At 40.6% G+C, this 20,690-nt stretch overlaps 1 protein-coding gene across 1 annotated transcript; it reads right to left on the bottom strand.

Annotated features, from left to right (window-relative positions):
- Window positions 1-417: 417 nt before the first annotated feature.
- On the bottom strand, window positions 418-20,428 carry PWP2 (PWP2 small subunit processome component). The gene is made up of 21 exons (XM_064152628.1): window positions 20,360-20,428; window positions 20,149-20,261; window positions 19,103-19,197; window positions 18,431-18,530; window positions 18,138-18,281; window positions 17,166-17,301; window positions 16,081-16,301; window positions 14,908-15,051; window positions 14,083-14,153; window positions 13,248-13,384; window positions 11,196-11,344; window positions 9,894-10,041; window positions 9,119-9,269; window positions 8,626-8,806; window positions 7,389-7,536; window positions 6,259-6,367; window positions 5,745-5,810; window positions 4,685-4,903; window positions 2,792-2,942; window positions 1,438-1,512; window positions 418-1,328 (listed from the first exon to the last, which is right to left on the bottom strand). Exons 1-21 carry the CDS (start codon window positions 20,375-20,377, stop codon window positions 1,169-1,171), a joined length of 2,736 nt encoding a protein of 911 aa, XP_064008698.1. The 5' UTR covers window positions 20,378-20,428; the 3' UTR covers window positions 418-1,168.
- Window positions 20,429-20,690: the final 262 nt, after the last annotated feature.

The following is a 20,690-nucleotide window of genomic DNA, read 5'->3' as shown; positions in this document are numbered from 1 at the left end:
TCATCACTGGTACGTATGAAAGTCTTAATTAAAGCTTTACCACCAGAACAATGACTTTGCTACAATTAAGTTACAAGTACTTTATTTTATGTATTTATATATATATGTAATTCTACAAATGCACTGCATTTGTAGAATGCATATTTTGGATTTAGTTTTTTTCTTCAGCAGTTTTTAATATTGATACCTCTTCTCTATTCCAAGTGTGGGAAGTGAGCAGAAAACAAACACAGAAGAACAAAATACACTAAAACTTCATAGCAACAGAAATTCTGGTTTGTTATTACTATTTACAGTATCTTCATTAACTAAGTCCTTTCAACATGTGGCTTCAAAGTATTGCAAGCATAGATATATTCAGGACCTCACTGTCATTATTAAACCAATTCCCACTCCGATTCATAGGAAACAAGAAAATGAAGTTTCAGATTTTATTATGCTAACAAAAAATGTACAGAAACAACACAAGAAAGGCCTTTCATCAGAAAAAGCAACTTCTGTAACGTGTTCTCTTACAATTTAGATTACACTGACTTGGTCATTTCCAAACAAATTTTTACTGCAGTACCTCAAGATTACTGAACTACTGCAAAAAGTGTACAATCCAGTAATGTTTCTCCTCTCTTCATTGCTATCTTACCATTTACCCTCACCACTGAAACTTCCTCAGGTTTGGAAGTTACAGAGCTAAGAAAACAGCATGCCAGCAACACGTATGGATTAACACCAAGTAAAACAACTTTTAAAACAAGGTAAGAGCAATTTGCAGACTTCCAATAAAAAAATATTTTAAAAGAGGATATAAAAAAAGAGTCCAAAGTGTGACAAGACCACATTATGAAACTTGCAATGCTTGCTCTACGTACAATGCATTTTCAATAATCAATACCTCAAACTCTAATGATGTAATAATCCTTTTTCCCCCACTCCCCTTGATATCAGGAACAAGAAATCAACTAAGAAATTAACACTGTCAAGTTAGTATGGTTAAAGAGTCCACCAAAAGCGCCGTGGATGGCACTGTCCCATATTTTTCCCCACACATAACTACATCCACACTGTTAAGAAGAGCTTAATTATGCCACTATGAGGGCCACTCATTCTCAGTGAATACCACTGCATAAAATTCCTGTCTTAGGTTTTCTACCTTCTCACAAAGAGAGAGTAACTAGGAACTAAAATTGTCTTTATTAACCCCCTGCATAAGATAATCACTATCAGAATCCAAGTCGGCTTCATCTACTGATGCTTCCTCTGCCAGGCGTTTCATGCCTCGCTGTTTGGAAATTGCGAGGGCATATTTCATGTTGTAGATATTCCACTCACAGCTGTAGGAATAAAAACAAGCATGTTAGAAGAAGATTGAAAAAAAAAATCACCTCTAAACCAAAACCACCTGGAAACTTCTTTTAGACTTTGCAATGTAACAATACATACAGTTTTGAAACATCTTCAAAATGATGCTGGATGCTTTTCTGAAGGAACTGAATCACAGGCAGCAGCTTCAGTGACCTTGAACAGAGACATGCAATTTGAATTTACATAGGGAAACACAGATCTCTTCCATGCTCTCAAAATTTTAACAAGTACACATGTTAAAACTTTCCAACATGAACTTTTAATGAACTAAATAATGAACAAAAAAGCTTTTGACTCTCAATACAAGTTAATGGCGTGATTATATTCAACGCAAGTAAATACACTGCTAGAAATAAATTGTTTCTAAAGTCACACTGCAGCCTGCAAACCAGAATCTGCTTGCTGTAGTGATGACAGTTTCCTCCAGGTATGACAATACTTTCTGAACAAGGCAGAGGTTGTTTTAAATCATCCTCTTCCGCTTTAACAGCAATAAAAGGAAAAGATTTATTCCAGCCATTTCAGTAACTAAAGCAGTAATACCCACATTGAAGCAAGAACGAGTTACACAATGCATTGTTTTTTTAACCTTAACGCTAACCCTATTTAAAATGTTTAAATCTGCTCATTTTTCTTCCCATAAGTCTATAAACTCTATACTATAGGTGGGCTGAATACAATTTGCAGACTAGGCCCATGCAGTTGTAAAGAGCTACATAGGAAATCAGAGCACTAACAAGCTAAGAGTGCACACAATAATCACAAGTTGATAAAAAAGCAGTCAGCATCTACACATTATCCTTCAGTGATACTAATATCTATAATTGTTTAAAAACATAATTGCCAAAATCCTACTATCACCCTTAAAATTTCTATGCATTTGCAGGCTAAGCAAACATGCAAAGTTTTACCTGTAATATCTGAAAGATGTTTTTAAACTGTATCCTCACAAATCCAATGATACTTTCCAGTTCTATCACACACATGTGTTAGAATTACAGAATCATTTAGTTAGGGAAAGATCTTTATGATTATCAAATCCAAACCCTAACTTATACCATTACTAAAGAAAGTGTAAAAGTTAAGTAGTTTCAACTGTGTATGCAATACCTAGAATATTAGTAAACATTAAGTCAAAACCTCAAAACAGACAGCTAAAATTCAAAATGCTTGTCAGTGTTATGGTTTCTCAAGATCACAGAAGCATAGAATGGACTGGGTTGAAAGGGACCCTCAAAAGGCATCTTGTTCACTGCTCCTGCAGTGAGCAGGGACATCTTTAACTAGATCAGGTTGCTCAGAGCCCATCAAGTTTGACTTTGAATGTCTTCAGGGATAGGGCTTCCACCACCTCTCTGGGCAACGTGTTTCAGTTCAGTATTTCACTACTCTCACTGTAATGAGCTTCCTTCCTAATGCCCAAAGATCTCACCTTGTTTTCAGTTTCTGTCCATGCAGCATCAGCAATTTATGTGTCCAAATAAGATAGAACTCTAAATGGCAAGATGTTTCAAATGCAGAGGCCAGGAACTCCAATGTTTTCTCCACATACAGGTCTGGGAGTGACGAGCAGACAACATTAACTGTGCAAAAAGGAAGAAAGCCCAGAGTTGAATTACTATTTGAAATAATATGAAAGAGACCACAGAAAGCATAAGGGGAAGATGAATAAAGCACTGCCTTACAATTAAGCATCAAATAGTTGCCATTTCAAGACACACTTCAGGGGACATTTCAGTCTCTCAGTAGGAATGCCTTTGCTCCTTCAGCCTTCCAGTCACTACTGTATTTAGAAGCAAGAACTTAACTCCCCCATTTCCCAAATTCTTCCTCCTAATATAATACTCCCTTCTTCAGAACTCTTACTTACAGAACCTTTCCTCTTCTTTTGGTATAACTAGCCTCTGTTGAAGTCTTGTTGTTTCTGACTTCATATAAATTTCTGTGTTTGGCGGAACTAGTTAGGTGCAATGATCAGAGGCAATAAAGGATATTTGAAAAGGTAGCAAAGTCATCTGCTCACAGAGGTGTCCAAGCACTGTTAGCAATTGTATAGTACAAAGAAGCATCATTTATATGCATTCCAAATAATCTCACACATAACTATGATGACCTTATTATATTTAATCCTCCCTCAACAATAAACAACTTCTATTCTCTGCAGCCATCCCAACTGGCCCGTGAATTTTCCGCTTTTAAAAACACATGCACACATTTATGCTGTTAACTGGATTACAGCACCTGAAATTTCCATGCCTCATCCCCTGTTCCTGAGGTTTTGGTGCTACTTGCACAGTCATGACTGCGTACATGGAGTTTTGGTTAACTTCAGTAAGAGAGAACTAAGTTCTGCCAGGCAGAGGCAAATGCCATTATGCCAACACGTCTGTGACAGATGATTTACCCTACCAAAATTATCTGGCTTGCAACCTCAGTAGTAATGTGAGAAAATCTTACAAAGCAGTTGGCTTGCAACACATCTCATTTCAGGCTACAACATGTTTTGACTAGACAAAAGGTATAACAACAGTACGATAAAGCTAAAAACAATATAAAGTTACTATGACAGAATTGTTAATAGAGTCATAAAGTTAAATAGAATACTAAAAGCTTATTTTTAAGGTCATGTTTACCATATATAGGTAATGAATGTGCATACCAGTTATCAAAATGATGAAAAGAGTGCTAAAGAATGACTCTAGTAAACGTTCTTCAAAGCTAAGTGACGTCTCCTTTGTTCCTTTTGTTTCTGATGTCACAATTGTGACAGCATCTGTCTCTTGTTAGGAAAGACTTGGCACTTCATAATCTGTTTGGTTTGTGTGAACAAAACCATTTATAAGGGCCATATTTACATTTGCTTAGAGGGATAAGTTCAACAAGAATCATCAGTATTTCAGAGTCACTGACTACATACTTAATAGCACAACCCAGTGTCCAGTTCACTGCCCCTACCATGCGGTCACACTGCTAACTCATCTGAAAACACATTAAACTTGTCGAGCTCCTCTAACATCAGCTGCTTCTGAGAACTGACATCCAAGAACTTCAGCTAGATATCCAGACCTGACCAAATTCTATGTTCCAAAGTCACTACATATGCATGCAGTAGACTGGTAGAATTAAATGTAACTAAGCACTAATATTTACTTTTTAAACAGAAGTCATCCCTTCCTCTTTAGTCTTCAACTACAGTAGAGCATTCTTATATACCAATGTTATACTCCACCTGATAAAAATCTCCAGGAGCTGAACTCTGCACTTCACACCTCAACTTAATTGGCTTACAGCTAGCTCAGTCAAGTTTCACAGGAGATCCACTCACCTTCACTGCTAGGCACAGCCTCTATGACTTCCTGAATCAGTTTCTTTTCATTCAGCTTGAAGGCCATGATGATAGCTACAGTATATTCCTTCTGCTGTAGCTTTTTGCGTATATTGCTGGGTGTGACATCAATATCCAGATCAAATGGATCGAAAATTAGCCCAGAGTCCAGTGAATAGACAAGAAGACCCTCTGTGGTGGTGGCTGCCCAGCTTCGTCCTAGAAGAGAAGAAAGAATGTGTAAGAATGAAGCTGTGTTTCCTAGGATGGAAACAGAAGATTAATGATACATAGATTTCATGTTTTACAATTAGATAAGACTGGAAGCTGTGCATCACTGAAAGAGCCATGAGCAGTGACAGTGCTTGTGATACATAACAGCTGCCAGTGATTGACACTGAAGTCTCCTAGTTATCCTCCTGTATGGAAACCTAGACTACACATCTAGCTGCACTATGCAACATCTGGAGAGACCATCTCCAAGCAATGCTCTATTCTTTTGTTTGTTCTCCATAGAATAAAAAATCCTACATGGCATGGGTTAGGAACTTCCCTCCATCACTACTTGAAATTTACCAGATTAGCTCAGACAGTTTAGAAGTAAAATGAAGCTGTATTTACAGCATGGCAAAATTTACAAGCATATATACAAAACGTATTTACAAATATTTACAATTACATACAAATTAGAAACAATGCAGAAATCCAAACTCCCTCCTGGAAAAAGAAAATTGCCCAGAAGTGCTCAAAGCTACCCCCTCTTTCTCCCTCTCTATTTCAGATAAGCAAACAAAAACAAAAGCAGCAAAGCTTAAGTGTTAGATGTTAGCCAAGATCAGAGGAGATATATTAGATCAGATCAAAGGAGAAATGAATAGGGCAATGTCCCAAGACAAAGTGAGGCAAAACTGCTTATATTTTGGCTTTTTATGCCTTTCAGCAAACCAATGAATGATATGGACATCATCATTTTCTTTTCACAACCAATGGTCTCATTTCTCTCATTAAAATATTCCAATTAGCCTCAAACCAGCACACGACACTAACTGACAATGCTTACCTGTAGGAGAGAATCGCAGGCAAGTCACTCTTATTTCTGGTTTAAAGTGTCGATAACTCATGTCACCTAAAACAGAAGTTCAGAAGTGATTTAAACTCAACAGGAGTTCACAGTCCAGCTATCAACTGTTACCATTACAATGAAAAAATTACGTGCCATATGCCAAAACCTGAGAGAGTTAAAGACCAGGTAAGTAAGGGACACCCCACACCCAAGAGCTGAAGTGGTGCAACTGGATTTTGCTCTTTGAAAATGAAATCAGGACTCCCAGGTTTCACAATCAGGAGACCACAGTATCTCCTGTTTTCTGTTGCTTCCACTATGCAAAAGGACCCACTCATACATCAGATGAACATTTGTCTAACAAATCCCTGCAGTTACAGAACATTCAGGTAATCCTAACTTTAAAACTGAGCTTAACAATTCACCCCCTTCTTTTCACTGGTATCAACTCTACATCAAAGGTTTGATCCACATAAAGCTAGTAACAAGACAGCAAAGCCAAAAGCTATACCTCTTTTTACTCCAGGAAGAGGAATGGCAACAGCATCTTCACCTCCACCCCCTTCATCAAACAGAGCCATGCTGCCAAATTCAGTCATTTTTTTCCGATCTAAGTACTCCTGGAAAAACAAATCAGTTGCATTCACCACACTGAATCTCCTCTCAACCATCTGTATTAACTGAAAATTACCCAGCACATACAAGAGTGACCCAGTGGTTACTTCCCTGCCCTTTCTGCCAACAGCTTCTCCAAAATCACTGAGAAAACTGACCATCTCACAAGAGCAGGCATCAGTGTTCAACCATAGATGAGGCTATTTCAGTCTTAAGGCCTCAGAATGGTACAAGTCACTTTAGACTGCAGTTCCCTATTATTAGAATGTTGTTCAATCTAAGAGATGCACCATTCCCTCAGATGGAGCCCTCACCTTCCTCCCCTTCAGGTCCTGTAACATCAGCGTGCTCATGTGAGGGCTGTGTAGCCAGACAACTATGTATATGATCTTTTAGGGACCACTGTGCCCTCTTTTTTAAGGCCTCTCCAGGAACTTTTTTCTGATGGCTTACTACTGGTTCCATTTGAAGCCACGTTTTGAGCTATGCTAGCACAATAGAGGGCAGCAGAGAAGCGAAGGCTGCCATAAACCACTGTTATTAATGAAATATACTTGGAACCACAGCTAAATATGGCCTGACCTGACATGAACGCTGAACAATCCCCATTCTTCTGGGCAAGGATATGTTAAAAAGGGTTACTGGAATTTTCTGTTTCTGATGTTTTGCATCTGGCAATATGCAGAAATTGAATTTGTCAAGGTCAGTGCTGTTAAAATCTCGACTTTCTTTGCTAACAGGAGCAACTGACAACCAGGGAAAGTTAGTTTAGTACAAAATAGTGATAACTTAAGTTTTCTCTTCAGTTTTAAGTCAGGTGCCAACTGACTTAATTACGCTTAAGAGTTCTGCTCATTCAATATGAACACACTGCAATTTGACAAGATTTAGTAAGCTGAGTGCCAGGGAATTTTGTTCTCTGAAAGATGATTTCTTTGCCACACTCCTTCACAAAACCAAGAAAAAAGAACCTGTGTTTGAAAAAACACTGATGAATGAAAAAGTTTGACTCCTGTTGTCACATACCTCCATAGCATCTAAAGAATAGTTGCATGAAATCTCAAATTTTTTTATAAGGATCTGTTCCTTGACATTATATATGCAGACAAATTTTGACAAGCCACCTGCCAGAATAGACTGACCATCTGCTGAGTAACACAGAGTAGTAAAAGATCTAGCAAAGAAAAAGAGAAAACAGTTATTTTTGTCGCCACATCTCGGCTAAAAGACATGAGTACAATGTGAAGACACAGAAGAGTAACAACTCCATGGGAAAAGTGGACACAGGTGTAGTTAACACACAAAATCGTTTACCACAAACAAGTCCTTGGCACTTCACTATGAATTGTAAACAGTTAAAAACTTGACCAGCTTCTGAAGTACTTCCATACTCGTGAGTCACAGCTCAATGATCAAAGTCTCAACTGTACCCTACACAACACTAAAGATGGCCAGAAGAAGTAAACTAATGTCATGGCATGCTTTAAAGAGATGCTTGAGAGCTCATCACCAAAAATATACTTTTTTTTAATTGTTCCCTTTTTTCATTTTGTTTTGAGTGGGAACAATGTGGGGGATGAAAGAGAGGGGCTTAAGGGAAGGAGAAGGATGAAGTATGATTTCTGTATTACACTTTTTGATATTACACAAATTCAACTTGCCTTTAAACATTACTTCACATGTGTGGTAATCTCCAATAACCCCTACAGCCTATTTACTTACTAAATAGTAAATTTCTAGTACCTATATACCAAGATACCCCTATCACATCTATTCAGCATTTATTCCACATTTATCCAATTGACAGCTTATGAAAAGCTTAATATTATGCTGACAAACCAATTTTAATACTGATTAAATAGACCAGATACCCAGAATGATGCTGATCAGTGGGTCAACACAACAAAAGACAAAAAAGGATCCATCCAGATGTCAAATTAGGTAGTCCTTTAAAATCAAAATACCTGAACAGCAGATGCACTCTGAAATCTTCACGTGGAAAACAAATAGACAATCACAGAATCTTAGAGGGTGGAGGGGACCTCCAGAGATCACTGAGTCCAACTTGCCTGCCAAAAGCAGGATCACCCAGAGCAGGCTGCACAGGAACGCATGCAGATGGGTTTTGAAAGTCTCCAGAGGGGACTGCACAATCTCTCTGTGCAGCCTGTTCCAGTGCTCTATCACTCTCACTGTAAAGAAGTGCCAAGCACTGCAAAAGCCAGCGTGGTGCATTCTTTTCACTGCAAGCTCATTTACTTACTTTCCCTTAGCTGCCTGTTTAGCAGTTATTTTATCAAGCTCCTTCCTTCCCATCTGAAGATCATGCCTTCCCTCAATCGAGCCAGTCTGCATTGCATTTTCATGGTCCCAAAATGTTATCTGTCCATTCAAAGCTGCAACTGCAAGCTCGTGGCCATCCGGGCGGAAAGCAACAACAAGAACTGCCAAAAATTTAATTCACAGTTAAAAATGCAATCAGATCTTTTTCTAAGAAAAAAAAAATCTAGGATCTCATCTCAACTACCAGAAAAAGCTTAGGAGTAACAAATATGACAACACAGCCTATTATAAAACTAGAGTTAGTGTTAAAAAGAACAGATTTCTTGCACTCTTAAAGTACTGCAGAGAACTACCACAGCTTTTGGATTTCACTACCAAGAATGAGTCTGTCTGCATTTGACATCTTCTGCTAGTCTTTCTTGAAATGTTTCTGATCATACTTTGATATTTATTTAAGGTGAAATAAAGGTTACCATCTGAGTTCAGTATCAGCGTCTCTTTAGTTCTCCAGCTGTCCAACATATCCCATAACTTGACAGTTTTGTCCCAAGAGGCACTAGCTAGAACACATTTCATTGGGTTAAAGGATAAACTGCTGATGGGGCCCTCGTGACCAGACAAAACCTAATCAAAGAAAGGGTAACAAGGAATTAGCTGAAAGAAACAGATGTATATATAGTCTGCATTCAGAAAACACTAAACATAGCAATGAAACCATGCCTAACTTGCCCATACATGCTTGAGATCATTTTGGACATTGGTGTTACTTTATCAGCTAGAAAGAGTTAATTACTCAAAAACCTAATTATTTCCCCCACAAATCCAGAATAGCCTCCAACAAGAAATCAACAATAGCTGAGAGGAACAATGTAGCTCCACTTCACAGAATCACGGAATGTTAGGGGCTGGAAGGGACCTGGAAAGCTCATCCAGTCCAACTGCCCTGCCAGAGCAGAATCACCTAGACCAGATCACACGGGAGTGTGATCAGGCAGGTTTTGAATGTCTTCAGAGAGGGAGACTCCACAACCCCCCTAGGCAGCCTGTTCCAGGGTTCTGTCACTCTCACAGCGAAAAAATTCCTTATGTTTACACGAGGCTTCCAATCCCCCAACTTCCACCCACTGCCCCTTGTCCTGTCATTGGACATCACCAAGCAGAGCCCGGCTCCATCCTCTTGGCACTGGCCCTTTACATAAAATATAATCTATAAACATTCATAAGGTATTCAAGACTGTAAATCCTTACATCTAGCAGCCTCCCACTCTGCATTGACCAGATGAATATTTCAAAGGAATCCTGGGAACCAGCTGACACAATCTCACCGCTGGAGTCCACAGCTAAACAAGAGAACTGAGTCGGTCGTGGAGATGTAAAGGTGCGGAAATTGCGGTATCTGTTTGTAAATGTGAACACAGATCATGAGAACATTTTAGGTAGAATTAACCAAGTTTTATGGACACACTTTAAAAAAAAGATTTTACATAAAAAGTCTTATATATATTTTTTTGTATCAAATTAGATGCAATGCCTCAGCTCGATCCTGACCTTCAAAGAAAGTATTAAGATCTGCAAAAGCAGCAGTCAAAAATACAGAAGCAGAAGACCTTTCCTCTATTGCATATATCCATTCTTCAGTAAACATAGGCTTGTTTACACACCCATTTCTGTACACAAGCTGTATTCCAAACTGTGGCAAAAACGTTGTTAAAATAGGTGCCCTCTCCTGGTTAGAGTAGTAAAGACAGAGAATAATCTTCCTGTGTGTTTCCAGCTTCTCTGAAAAGAGTTCTCCCAGAAGTTTCCTAACAGAAACTGACTGAATGGAGTGTCAGGATTCCAATTACTATCTAAATCTGAATCAAAGGCAGAATTGCTAAGCAGTATGTGCTGCTCTGAGGCCAATTAAATCCTTAGCTCTGAGAAGAAAAAAACCCAACAGTACCCTATATCACCCATTCTTCTGCTGAGAAATGCAACTAGTCAAAATATAGGTAAGATGCTCACTTCTCACACACTTCTCAGTTAGCTCTCACTTCTGGCTGTTCCTTCTTTCAGTCTGATCTGTGTGGCCGTCCCTGCTTTAACTCTAATCCAACCTAACCCCTTTTTCCTCTAACCTCCTTGTTGTCTTTTTGACATCTCACCTCAGATCTCCAGATTTACCATGAGGGTTAATCTGGTTATTTCTGAAGGGAGGGGAAGAGGGAGGGGGAAGGGGGTTTAGGTCGGGAGCCCTCCTGGGGACTCTGGTTTCTGGGAAGGGTATTGTGTTTCTGTATTACTTTTAACTTGCATATAATTGCATATATTTGTGTATATATATGCTTGTAAATTGTGCTAAGCTGTAAATGTAGCTTCATTCCTTAACTTTCAGTAGGCTGATCCTAGTCTGGGTGATTTTTCTTAAGTGCAGAAGGTCAGGTAACACCCAAACTGTCACTGCAGTACTTCCATTTGCGCAACTTCAACTTGAAACGAGCAATCACAGGTTTGCTGTGTTTTAGGGGATGAAATATGGAGACTAAATTAGAAATGAAAGGTACTTACCTGTGTAGATCAAAGGCACGCACAGTTCCATCTAGGGAAGCACTCAAAATGACATAACCATTGGAAGTAAAAGTTACAGCAGTTACACCACTGGTATGTTCTGTGAAAGTGACAAAACAAAAGCTGCTTGAAGTGTTCCACACTTTCACCTGCAAGGGAGACAAGAAAAGCCTTCTTAGAATCAACATCATCGGTTCAGAGAGAAAATAAGGCAGCAGAAGAGTCAAGAAAAGTTTTTTTTCCCAGAACTCTGCAATAGCATAAAGGACTTTCAATGTTACCAGCAAGGAATTCTGTGCAAGTGAGGCAAATGGGACACAGCTTACCATTAAATCCTTGAAAGCACATACAACAACATGAACATGTAAATGGGGACAGACACAAAACAGATTGAAACAAGGCTGATGTTCAAGGAAAGCTACAGCACTTGGTAAGCGTCTTGAGCTTCCAAGCTTTGGACTGTTCAGGGATAAGGCAAGTGTCAAATTCAAACCCAAACACGAAGCCATTCCAGATGTTACAATTGAGATGGTATTTTAACATCTTTTTTTCTCTTGAAACAAAAATGTCATGCATTTAGCTGTTTGCAGGCTCAGGCTTCTAGGGTTTGATCAGTTTTGAATTCAAATGGCAGGAACCATGAAGTGACAAGTCTTCTGACATTCAGAAGTTATGATGGGAAGTAAGGTACTATCTTTGTCCCAGTACATGCCAGATTGTGGAATTACTCTTCAAAACATCTTTAAAAAAAAGATACCTGTACACATAGCCTATCATTTCAATGCAAGTCACTTGGGAAACTGGTACTGATTTCAAATAACAAACTTATGCAACAGTACATTTCACAGAATCACAGAAATATCCAGGTTAGAAAAGACCCTCAGGATCACCAAGTCCAACCTAGAACCCTACTCTACAAGATTCACCTTAAACCACATCCCCCAAGCACCACAACCAAATGACTTTGAAACATATCCACAGCTGGTGACTCCACCACCTCCCCAGACAGCTCATTCCAGTGCCTGACCACTCTCTCTGTGAAAAATGTTTTCCTGATGTCCAATCTAAACCTACCCAGTCTCAGTTTGAGGCCACTCCCTCTTGTTCTGTCCTCAATTACCTGAAAGAAGAGACCAGCAGCAGCCTCTCCACAATGTCCCTTCAGGTAGCTGTAGATAGCAATGAGATCTCCCTTCAGCCTTCTCTTTTTCAAACTAAATAGCCCCAGCTCACTCAGTCACTCCTCATAAGATTTATTTCAGAAAAATCTGTTTAGGAATTTCACTTTTATAAGCATTTTTAATTAATTTCACATCATACTAATTACTTAAAGGGCATGAATTTAGGTGACCGAGGCTCATTCACCCCAAAATACCATAGAACCATCACAAGCATACACAAATTAACATCTGATGAATGATGTATTTTTGTGTTTATAGTGACTGCATCTATAATAATTAAAAAAACATTTATTAAAAAAAAATTCAAAGCATGATGCAATTTGTAGAGAATACAAATAATAGAAAGGAAAAAAAAAATCAGATACATTTCAGAAAAGCGAAGACAAAAAGTTATGACTTTATCTTAAGAAAAATATGCACCAGTGCAGTGCTTTAAGGCTTATTGGAATATTCTAATAAGAGAAACTGATACAGAATCTAACTAAATTAGATCATTGGCTGTAAAGGAATAATCATGATAAGGTCTTTATCATTCATTTCTTTGCTAAGAGGTATAAAAATATAAACAGTTATTTCCTCTTTGCTCTTGGGCACTGGCTGTCTTTGCTTCTCTCTCTAATCTACTCTGCCTTTGACTGACAAAGCAACACGTGAGCTTTGCTGGTTGTTTTCTATCTGGGGAGAGAGAGGAAGTTAGCTTTATCTTACTTTCAAGCCATCTGAGCTGGTATGGTAAATTTTAACTGAGGGGGTAAGTTCCCAACACACCACCATCAATTACAGTAACAGCTTTCCACGTAAATGGAAATTCAAGCTGCTTGCTAGGTTATTAAGACTTAAGTTGATTTTTCAGTAATACTGCCCCACTTACTTTCCCATCCTCCCCTCCAGTTGCTATGTATTGTCCATCTGGAGAATATGCTAATGAAACCATGCTGTTGAAATGTCCCTGCTGCTTCAGCACGTAGGACTCACTTTGCCATTCCCACACGAGGAGCTGACCCAAACCTGTAAATGTATGAAGAAAGATTAAACCAGAATTATGAATACAGTGACCCTGCAAATGCAAGGCACAAAACACAAAACCGCAAGCTACATTAAAAATAAAAAAGTTCATTAAAGAAAATGATGCAGACAGGTTGCATTATGCATCAGTCCTAAAAAAGTCCCTTCCTTTTTACAAGGTCAAAGCAATTTCCTTCCAACAATCAGGAGCTGTTACTGAGAGTAACATTATAAATACAAGACCACTTTTTAATCAATCATCTGATAAATGAGCTGGAAAGAAAAGCAGGGCTGCATCTTAGTTACCATCAATACCTTTATGAACTGTGAGTGGCCATGTGGAGACACCCAGAAAGCTTTGAAAATGGCACATGCAACGAGCAGCAAAGGAAGAGACACTGAGCCCAGAACAAAAGATACGAACTACAAGGGTTATGGGCTTGCTCCTAACTCTGCTACAGTTTTCATATAGGAAACAAGTATTTTTTACTTCTGTCAAATAAATAGTTTCCTGAATCACAAGAATTCTGTGAAGAGAAACTGAACAGGGGTACTTGCTTTCCTCTATCGAGACACTACAGACATAAGACTATGAAATAACAAAATGTTAACATTTAAAGACAGGCAAAAGGAATTTGGCCTTGCATGCCCACAACATTCCTTGTTTTTTCATGAATACAGACCAAAAAAGATTTACAAACCTGAACATCCAAAGGCAATCCAGTCACCAGTGCAGTTGATAGAAATAGAAGCTATCCTTTGGTCTGAAATACTGAAGAGAATTTAACCAATAAAACCCCTTGAATTCTCACATCACGTGTGATAAAATTTCAAATCTAGGGTTTATTACCTCTGCTCAAGCAAGTCCCTTGATTGTACTTTAGATAACTTCTGTACCACTGTAACATTGAAAGCCATTCTAACAGCCACATACAAATTCTTTCCTTCATTATACTCAAAATCATCAAACAGATGATATTGCCTTATCTTTAATGAAAGCCAAGTACCTACACCCCAAAGAAAGATGTACTTGCCAGCATAGACTAAAACTTCCTATGGTCAAGGAACAAAAAAAATGTATAGGGAAATGACACATTCTTTAGCCAGCAGCATACAGTGATGGAAAAGAATGGCTGTCTTGGTTTTCAGTTTAGAGACAATTTGCAGATAATTATACATATTTAGAACTTTTTTTTTTTTAGACACCAGCTTTATTTTCTACAAAAAATGCCTAACGGAGTCAAGTACTGAAGAAATCCATACCAAACCATCTACTACGCAGGAGTTCCTCAATCGATTCTCACTTTTCCATAGTAAGATATAGAATGGAGCTGTATAGTATTTATTACCTAAGTCTGGTTCTCCCTGGCAAGAAATGACAATGTTTAAAAGATACTCATGCTTTAAGACTTTTGTGCTCTGATTATTCATCCTTTTCTACCAAGTATGGTGTAGTCTCAGTCAAACAAACGAGAACCTCCTCCAAAGCAAGGTACCACCCCCGCCAAAACTACCCCATACTTCACCTTAAGGAGTGGATCAGATTGAACTCTGGAAGCTCATGGAGGTGAAAGATTCCAGAGGCAAAACCAGTGACTAAAAGGTGTGTTTTCTTGTGATAGGCTGCAGATGTCAGGTTATTAAAATCTCCCTCTTTATTGAAAAAATACCTGATGCCAAAGAAATAAGAAAGACACAAACTGAATGTGAAGTTTTGGTGTTACAGTTGCATTTTAATACAGGCCAAATATTTTGATCAAGGTACCCTTCAATAAAACTAGAAAGTAGCAGCTTCAGAAATTGCCCAGTATGATATAATTTACATAGCTCATGAAAGCTAATTCACTTCTCAATGTTTACAGCTGCTACAGTGATCTGACAACTGGAAGTGACACCTGACCAAGTGCAATGAGATGTTAACCTCAGAGAAACTGCACTGTGCACTTCTTTTTGATCCTTTAATGTGAATATGGATGGTTGTTATTGTATATGAGAGTCCTCTTACAGAGTAAGTAATTGAAGCAATAGTCCTATCCGCTATGTATCTAGTGAACGTTTCCTCAGTTTCTATGTAGCTGGAATTAAACAGGTAAACGTCACAGGACAGCCAAATAAAAGAACACATGAACATTATCCAACGGTTGGATAGTCAAAATTCCTTCAGTCTGGAAGTGATGCTCACTAAGGCTAATCGCATCCTGGGTTGGGGTAGGGAAACTTTCTTCACACTTCCTTTACAGTCAGAGAGGCTGAGAACAGAAGCCTGATGTTAGGAATTACCAATTGGCTCCTTCACACACATCCCATCTCTCCCTTACTGCACTGACAAGAGACTGCCTATGAATGTTTGCCTCGTTCAAGCAAAGTTAAATGACATGACTATCTTAAAACTGGGTGATCCTTTGTAAGCCACCTCTTCCCATGTCTCTCATTGCACTTGCTGAGCTTTGAACACTAACAGGTACACCTGAAGCCAGTATCTCTTACATTATTGAAGTCACATTGACTCGTCATTCTGAAGGTATTGTCCTTTGTACAGTTAAGGTAAGACAAGATGATATTCCATCAGTAGAGATCTGTAGCACATTACTAAATCCTGGACAGGTTTATATAGCTCTGAACGACTGACAAAGGGTATAAACACCTCAACATAGTAAATCCTCACAACAGCTGTCTTTGGAAAACTGAAAATTACTTACTTTGCAACACGCGAGTATTTAACCTTATTTCGAGTCTCTTGTTCATTTGGATTGGCTTTTCCACGAATTTCTTCACCCTTTGACTCTTCACTAAACTCTTCATCGTTTTTTGCTGCACTGTTTTCCTTAGCTGCATCTTTACGAGGCATGGGCTTCAAACCATCGAGCTCTGTATCACACTGCCACACACAGAGAGCTGCATCCTGGCTAATCGTGTACAGCTGGAATACAAACACAGAAAAGGGCAATTATTGTGCCATAGCCATGTTTTTGTACTCTGCTGTCTCGTTATGAAGACAGATTTGCAGAAGAGTCAGCACTCTGAAGTTAGAAGCCTGTATTGTATCATTAAGATAATACATGACCTAGTTTTTCTAGAATGTGGAGTGTTGTCATCTGGAAAGTTCATTTGTCCTTAGAAGTGGTGATTTACTTCACCTGTCTTCAGATAGCTTCTGAAAAGACTGATGCCAATTTGCTTACTAGTTAGCATTATAAGGAATTTTTTTTTTCATATTTAGAACTCTACTACTTTGGGGGAGCAAGTCTGAACAACTTACTCTCCTTCTAAAGTTTACTTCTTCACACATGTGTGGAACTGTAAACTCCCAAACACAGCAAAAGAGTTGACAGACATATTACTTAACATAGAATCATAGAATCAGCCAGGTTGGAAGACATCTCCGAGATCATCCAGTCCAACCTAGCACCCAGCCCTAACCAATCAACCAGACCATGGCACTAAGTGACTCATCCAGTCTTTGCTTGAAGACCCCCAGGGACGGTGCCTCCACCACCTCCCTGGGCAGCCCATTCCAATGGGAAATCACTCTCTCTGTGAAGAACTTCTTCCTAATATCCAGCCTACACCTACCCTGGCACAACTTGAGACTGTGTCCCCTTGTTCTATTGCTGGTTACCTAGGAGAAGAGGCCACCCCCCACCTGGCCACAATGCCCCTTCAGGTAGTTGTAGACAGTAATAATATTTTCTGAATTCTGAGATACTAAAACATTCACCACCTTTTTTACAGGTGAGATTCTATTTCACTGTGAAAATCAACAATGTTGTGTGATTATACATACATCTAGACTGTTCTCTTCAAAAAAGCAGGCTACTATTATATCCTTATGTCCTCCAAGGGCATAGTATATCAAGTTTGCCCATCGTTCCGCTCCAAATACCCACGTAGACATGTCCTTACTCCCAACAGCAAAACATCTAGAAAAGAAAATCCAGAACACTGGTTTACAAAACTCTTCATTGGGTGGATAATGTTCTGAGCAGGAAGACACCAGCCACCACTTTAAAAGTAATTTTACACGCAACGGTTGCAAATTGCTGCTGGCAAGGGTAGATGGGATTAAATACATTTGGAAGAGCTCAATCTTGCTCACATTTCTAAGACACATTCCTTTTGTGGATAGCTAAGAATTTTCAGGCAAGCATCCAGTGTTGATCCCTAGTACAAGCATCTTTTATTCACAGAACCACAGAACGTTAGGAGCTGTAACAGACCTCAAAAGACCATCCAGCCCAACCCCCATGCAGTGCAGGATCACATATACCAGATCATACAGGAATGAATTCAGGTGGGTTTTGAATATCTTGAGAGAGAGACTCCACAACCCCCCTGGGCAGGCTGTTCCAGGGTCTTGTCACTCTCACAGTGAAAAGTTTTCCTCATATTTACATGGCACTTCCTATGCCTCAACTTCCACCCACTGTCCCTTGTTCTGTCATTGGGCATCACCAAGCAGAGCCTGGCTTCATCCTCTTGCCACTCACCCTTTATGTATTTATAAACATTAATGAGGTCACTCAGTCTCCTGCTCTCCAAGCTAAAGAGCTGCAGCTCCTTCAGTCTCTCCTCATTCTCCTTTTCATTCTAGTCTGCCTAATGGTACAGTTTTTTAATTCAAGATACAATGAGAAACAGAAGAGCCATAAAGAATTTTTAAAGCTAGTACAATACCTCAGAGCAAAGAAAATGGACTGCAACATGCATATGAATTTTAACATGAGCAGGTAGACAGCGTTATAGTTTAGCAACTCACTTGGAATCATCAGTCCAGTCAATACAAGTTGTTTCATCATATGGGCCATAGTAAGTTTTGTCCAGAACAAAGGCATTAAATTCTCTTTTCTTCCCAGGAGCATGGTACATAAGGGCAACATTGTCTTTTGTAATCACAAATTTCCTGTTGTACAGGGGAAAGAAAGCACAGTTGCACACAAGGCTGTTAAAGCACACAACTTTTCAGTACAGGCTGCACAGCAACAAAAAAATGTTAATAACATAATTACAGGGTAATTTCTGTTGTTTTGTTCTAAAGCACATTTTACTTACTTGCCATCAGGAGAAAAGCTGACACTGTGAACTGGCTTGTGAAAATAGAACTGATGTATCACGCACTTCCCAATCAAACTGACAAGCAAGGCAGCTCCCTCTGTAAAGACAGAGTAAGAAGGCCCATAGAAGTAACTGAGTTCCTAAAGAAAATGTAACACTATCAAGCTCAGCTTCTTCCCTGAAAGGGAGAGGAGGAAAAGTACCTTCCTCAGAAACTTTTCAAAACAGCATGCCTTATATGATTAAGACAAAAAAACCCCAATCAAAACCACAAATCACATTGTCAGGGGCTGGAAGGGACCTCAAAAGATCATCCAGTCCAACCCCTCTGCCAGAGCAGGATCACCTATACCGGATCACACAGGAATGCATCCTGGCAGGTTTTGAGTAACTCCAGAAAGGGAGACTCCACAACCCTCCCTGGGCAGCCTGTTCCCGTGTTCCATCACCTCCACAGTGAAAATAAACAATGTCTAAATTCTGTAGACACGTTCTTTTTAAATTCTGCAACTAAAGATATCTTCCCAATCAATTTTAACAAACTTTTTAAAGCAGAACACTTCTAATTAGTGTTATGGATGAATACCTAGCAGTACATACTCTTCTCATCTAAAAGCTAGATTTTTATTTCATTCTTTCATGAAATAAATCCCTTCTCTGTGAAAATACCTTCATCAATTAGAATGGCAAGACTTCCGTCTGGAGAGAGCCCCACACACACAATGTTAAGCCGCGTAGCCAGTGGGAACGTCTCACACTTATTACTGCAAGAAAAAAAGATAAGAGAGTAAATTGGATGTGAGGCTGTAGAAATAAATCATCTCACAGGTATTGATGAGATACGACCTGACACCCACGTGAAAGCCACGGAATCAACTTAGGTATAAAACCCTCATGACTTTCTTTAGCTGTCACAATCCCATGAACACGGACTCTGGTTAGGAGATGGGCTCCTAACCAGAGTATCACAGTATCACAAAGGTTGGAAGAGACCTCACAGATCATCAAGTCCAACCCTTTACCACAGAGCTCAAGGCTAGACCATGGCACCAAGTGCCACGTCCAACCTTGCCTTGAACTGCCCCAGGGACGGCGACTCCACCACCTTCCCAGGCAGCACAAGGAGCACCACCAGCTTATTGGGTAAGACAGTCTAAGCTTTGCCATATACAAGAGGCAGTACAAGACAGAAGCACACAAACAGTCCACGTAATGAACCAAACGCAAGCTGTTCCTTCCCTTCTGCTGCTGAAATACTCTTGTATGTACTTCTCATGCTATTCTCATGGACCTAAGCACAAAAAACCCGCGCTTTGCAACACCTCAACAATTAATTGCTCTGCTTGATAGGCTTCTACCTTCTAACGGTAAGCCAGCAACTTGTCAGGACCTTTCGGGCAGGTAACCCGTTCCTGAGATTCGCGGCCCGTGCAGGCGCATCCCCACGCCACGCAGCACCTCGTTCATGCGGGAGCCGGCAGCGCACGGAGCACCCTTACCCCACCGCACTACGCACACTGCGGAGCTGGCTGCCGCCCTTGGCTCGAGTTCCACAACCCCCTGTGAGCTTTACCCCTCAGCCCCAAAATCGCGCTGGTAGCAACAGACCCTTTCTGTCCCGCCACCGCCCGGGCAAGCGCTGGCGGAGCGCTAGGCCGGGGGCCCTGAGGGGAGCCGACGGAAGCGGGAAGAGGCAGATGCTGGAGTTCTCTTACTTCTTTAGGTCGAAGAGGGAGATCCTGTTCCCGACTGGGCTGATGAGGGAGTTGCCATCGCGGGTGAAGCTGAGGTTCCCGCGGCGGTACACAGTGCCAAGCAGGCCGGAGAACTGCGGCGGGAGAAAGGGGAGGGGGAAAAGGCAAGGGAAGGAGGCGGTTAAAGGAGCTGGGAGAGGGAGACAGCAGCTGCCCGCCGCCCGCTACTCACCCGGTACGCGAACTTCATGGCGGCGGCCCCGCGAGAGGAGCGCGTGGAGCTACCGCCGGCACGCGCGGCCACGGCACGCCGGCCCCGCGCATGCGCTCCGAGAGGCGGCAGCGGCGTCCGGCGGGGGCGGGCCCGGGCCAGGGCGGGCAGCGGCAGGGCGGGCAGCAGCCGCTGCCGGTGCGGCGGGAGGGGCGCGGGAGTGCTGCAGGGCCCGCCCCTCCGGCGTGGCCGGGTAGAGGTGAGGCCCCACCGGTAAAATGGGCCACGAGATTAAATCCAGTCGCTGCCGCCGGTCTCCGTTCCTTGGCACTGACCGTGCTGGCCCCTGGCC

This window comes from Pogoniulus pusillus, chromosome 12, assembly GCF_015220805.1.
Source record: "Pogoniulus pusillus isolate bPogPus1 chromosome 12, bPogPus1.pri, whole genome shotgun sequence".
Classification (NCBI taxonomy): domain Eukaryota; kingdom Metazoa; phylum Chordata; class Aves; order Piciformes; family Lybiidae; genus Pogoniulus; species Pogoniulus pusillus.
Note: the sequence above shows the minus strand (reverse complement) of the source record. Positions and strands in the feature narration are given on the sequence as shown.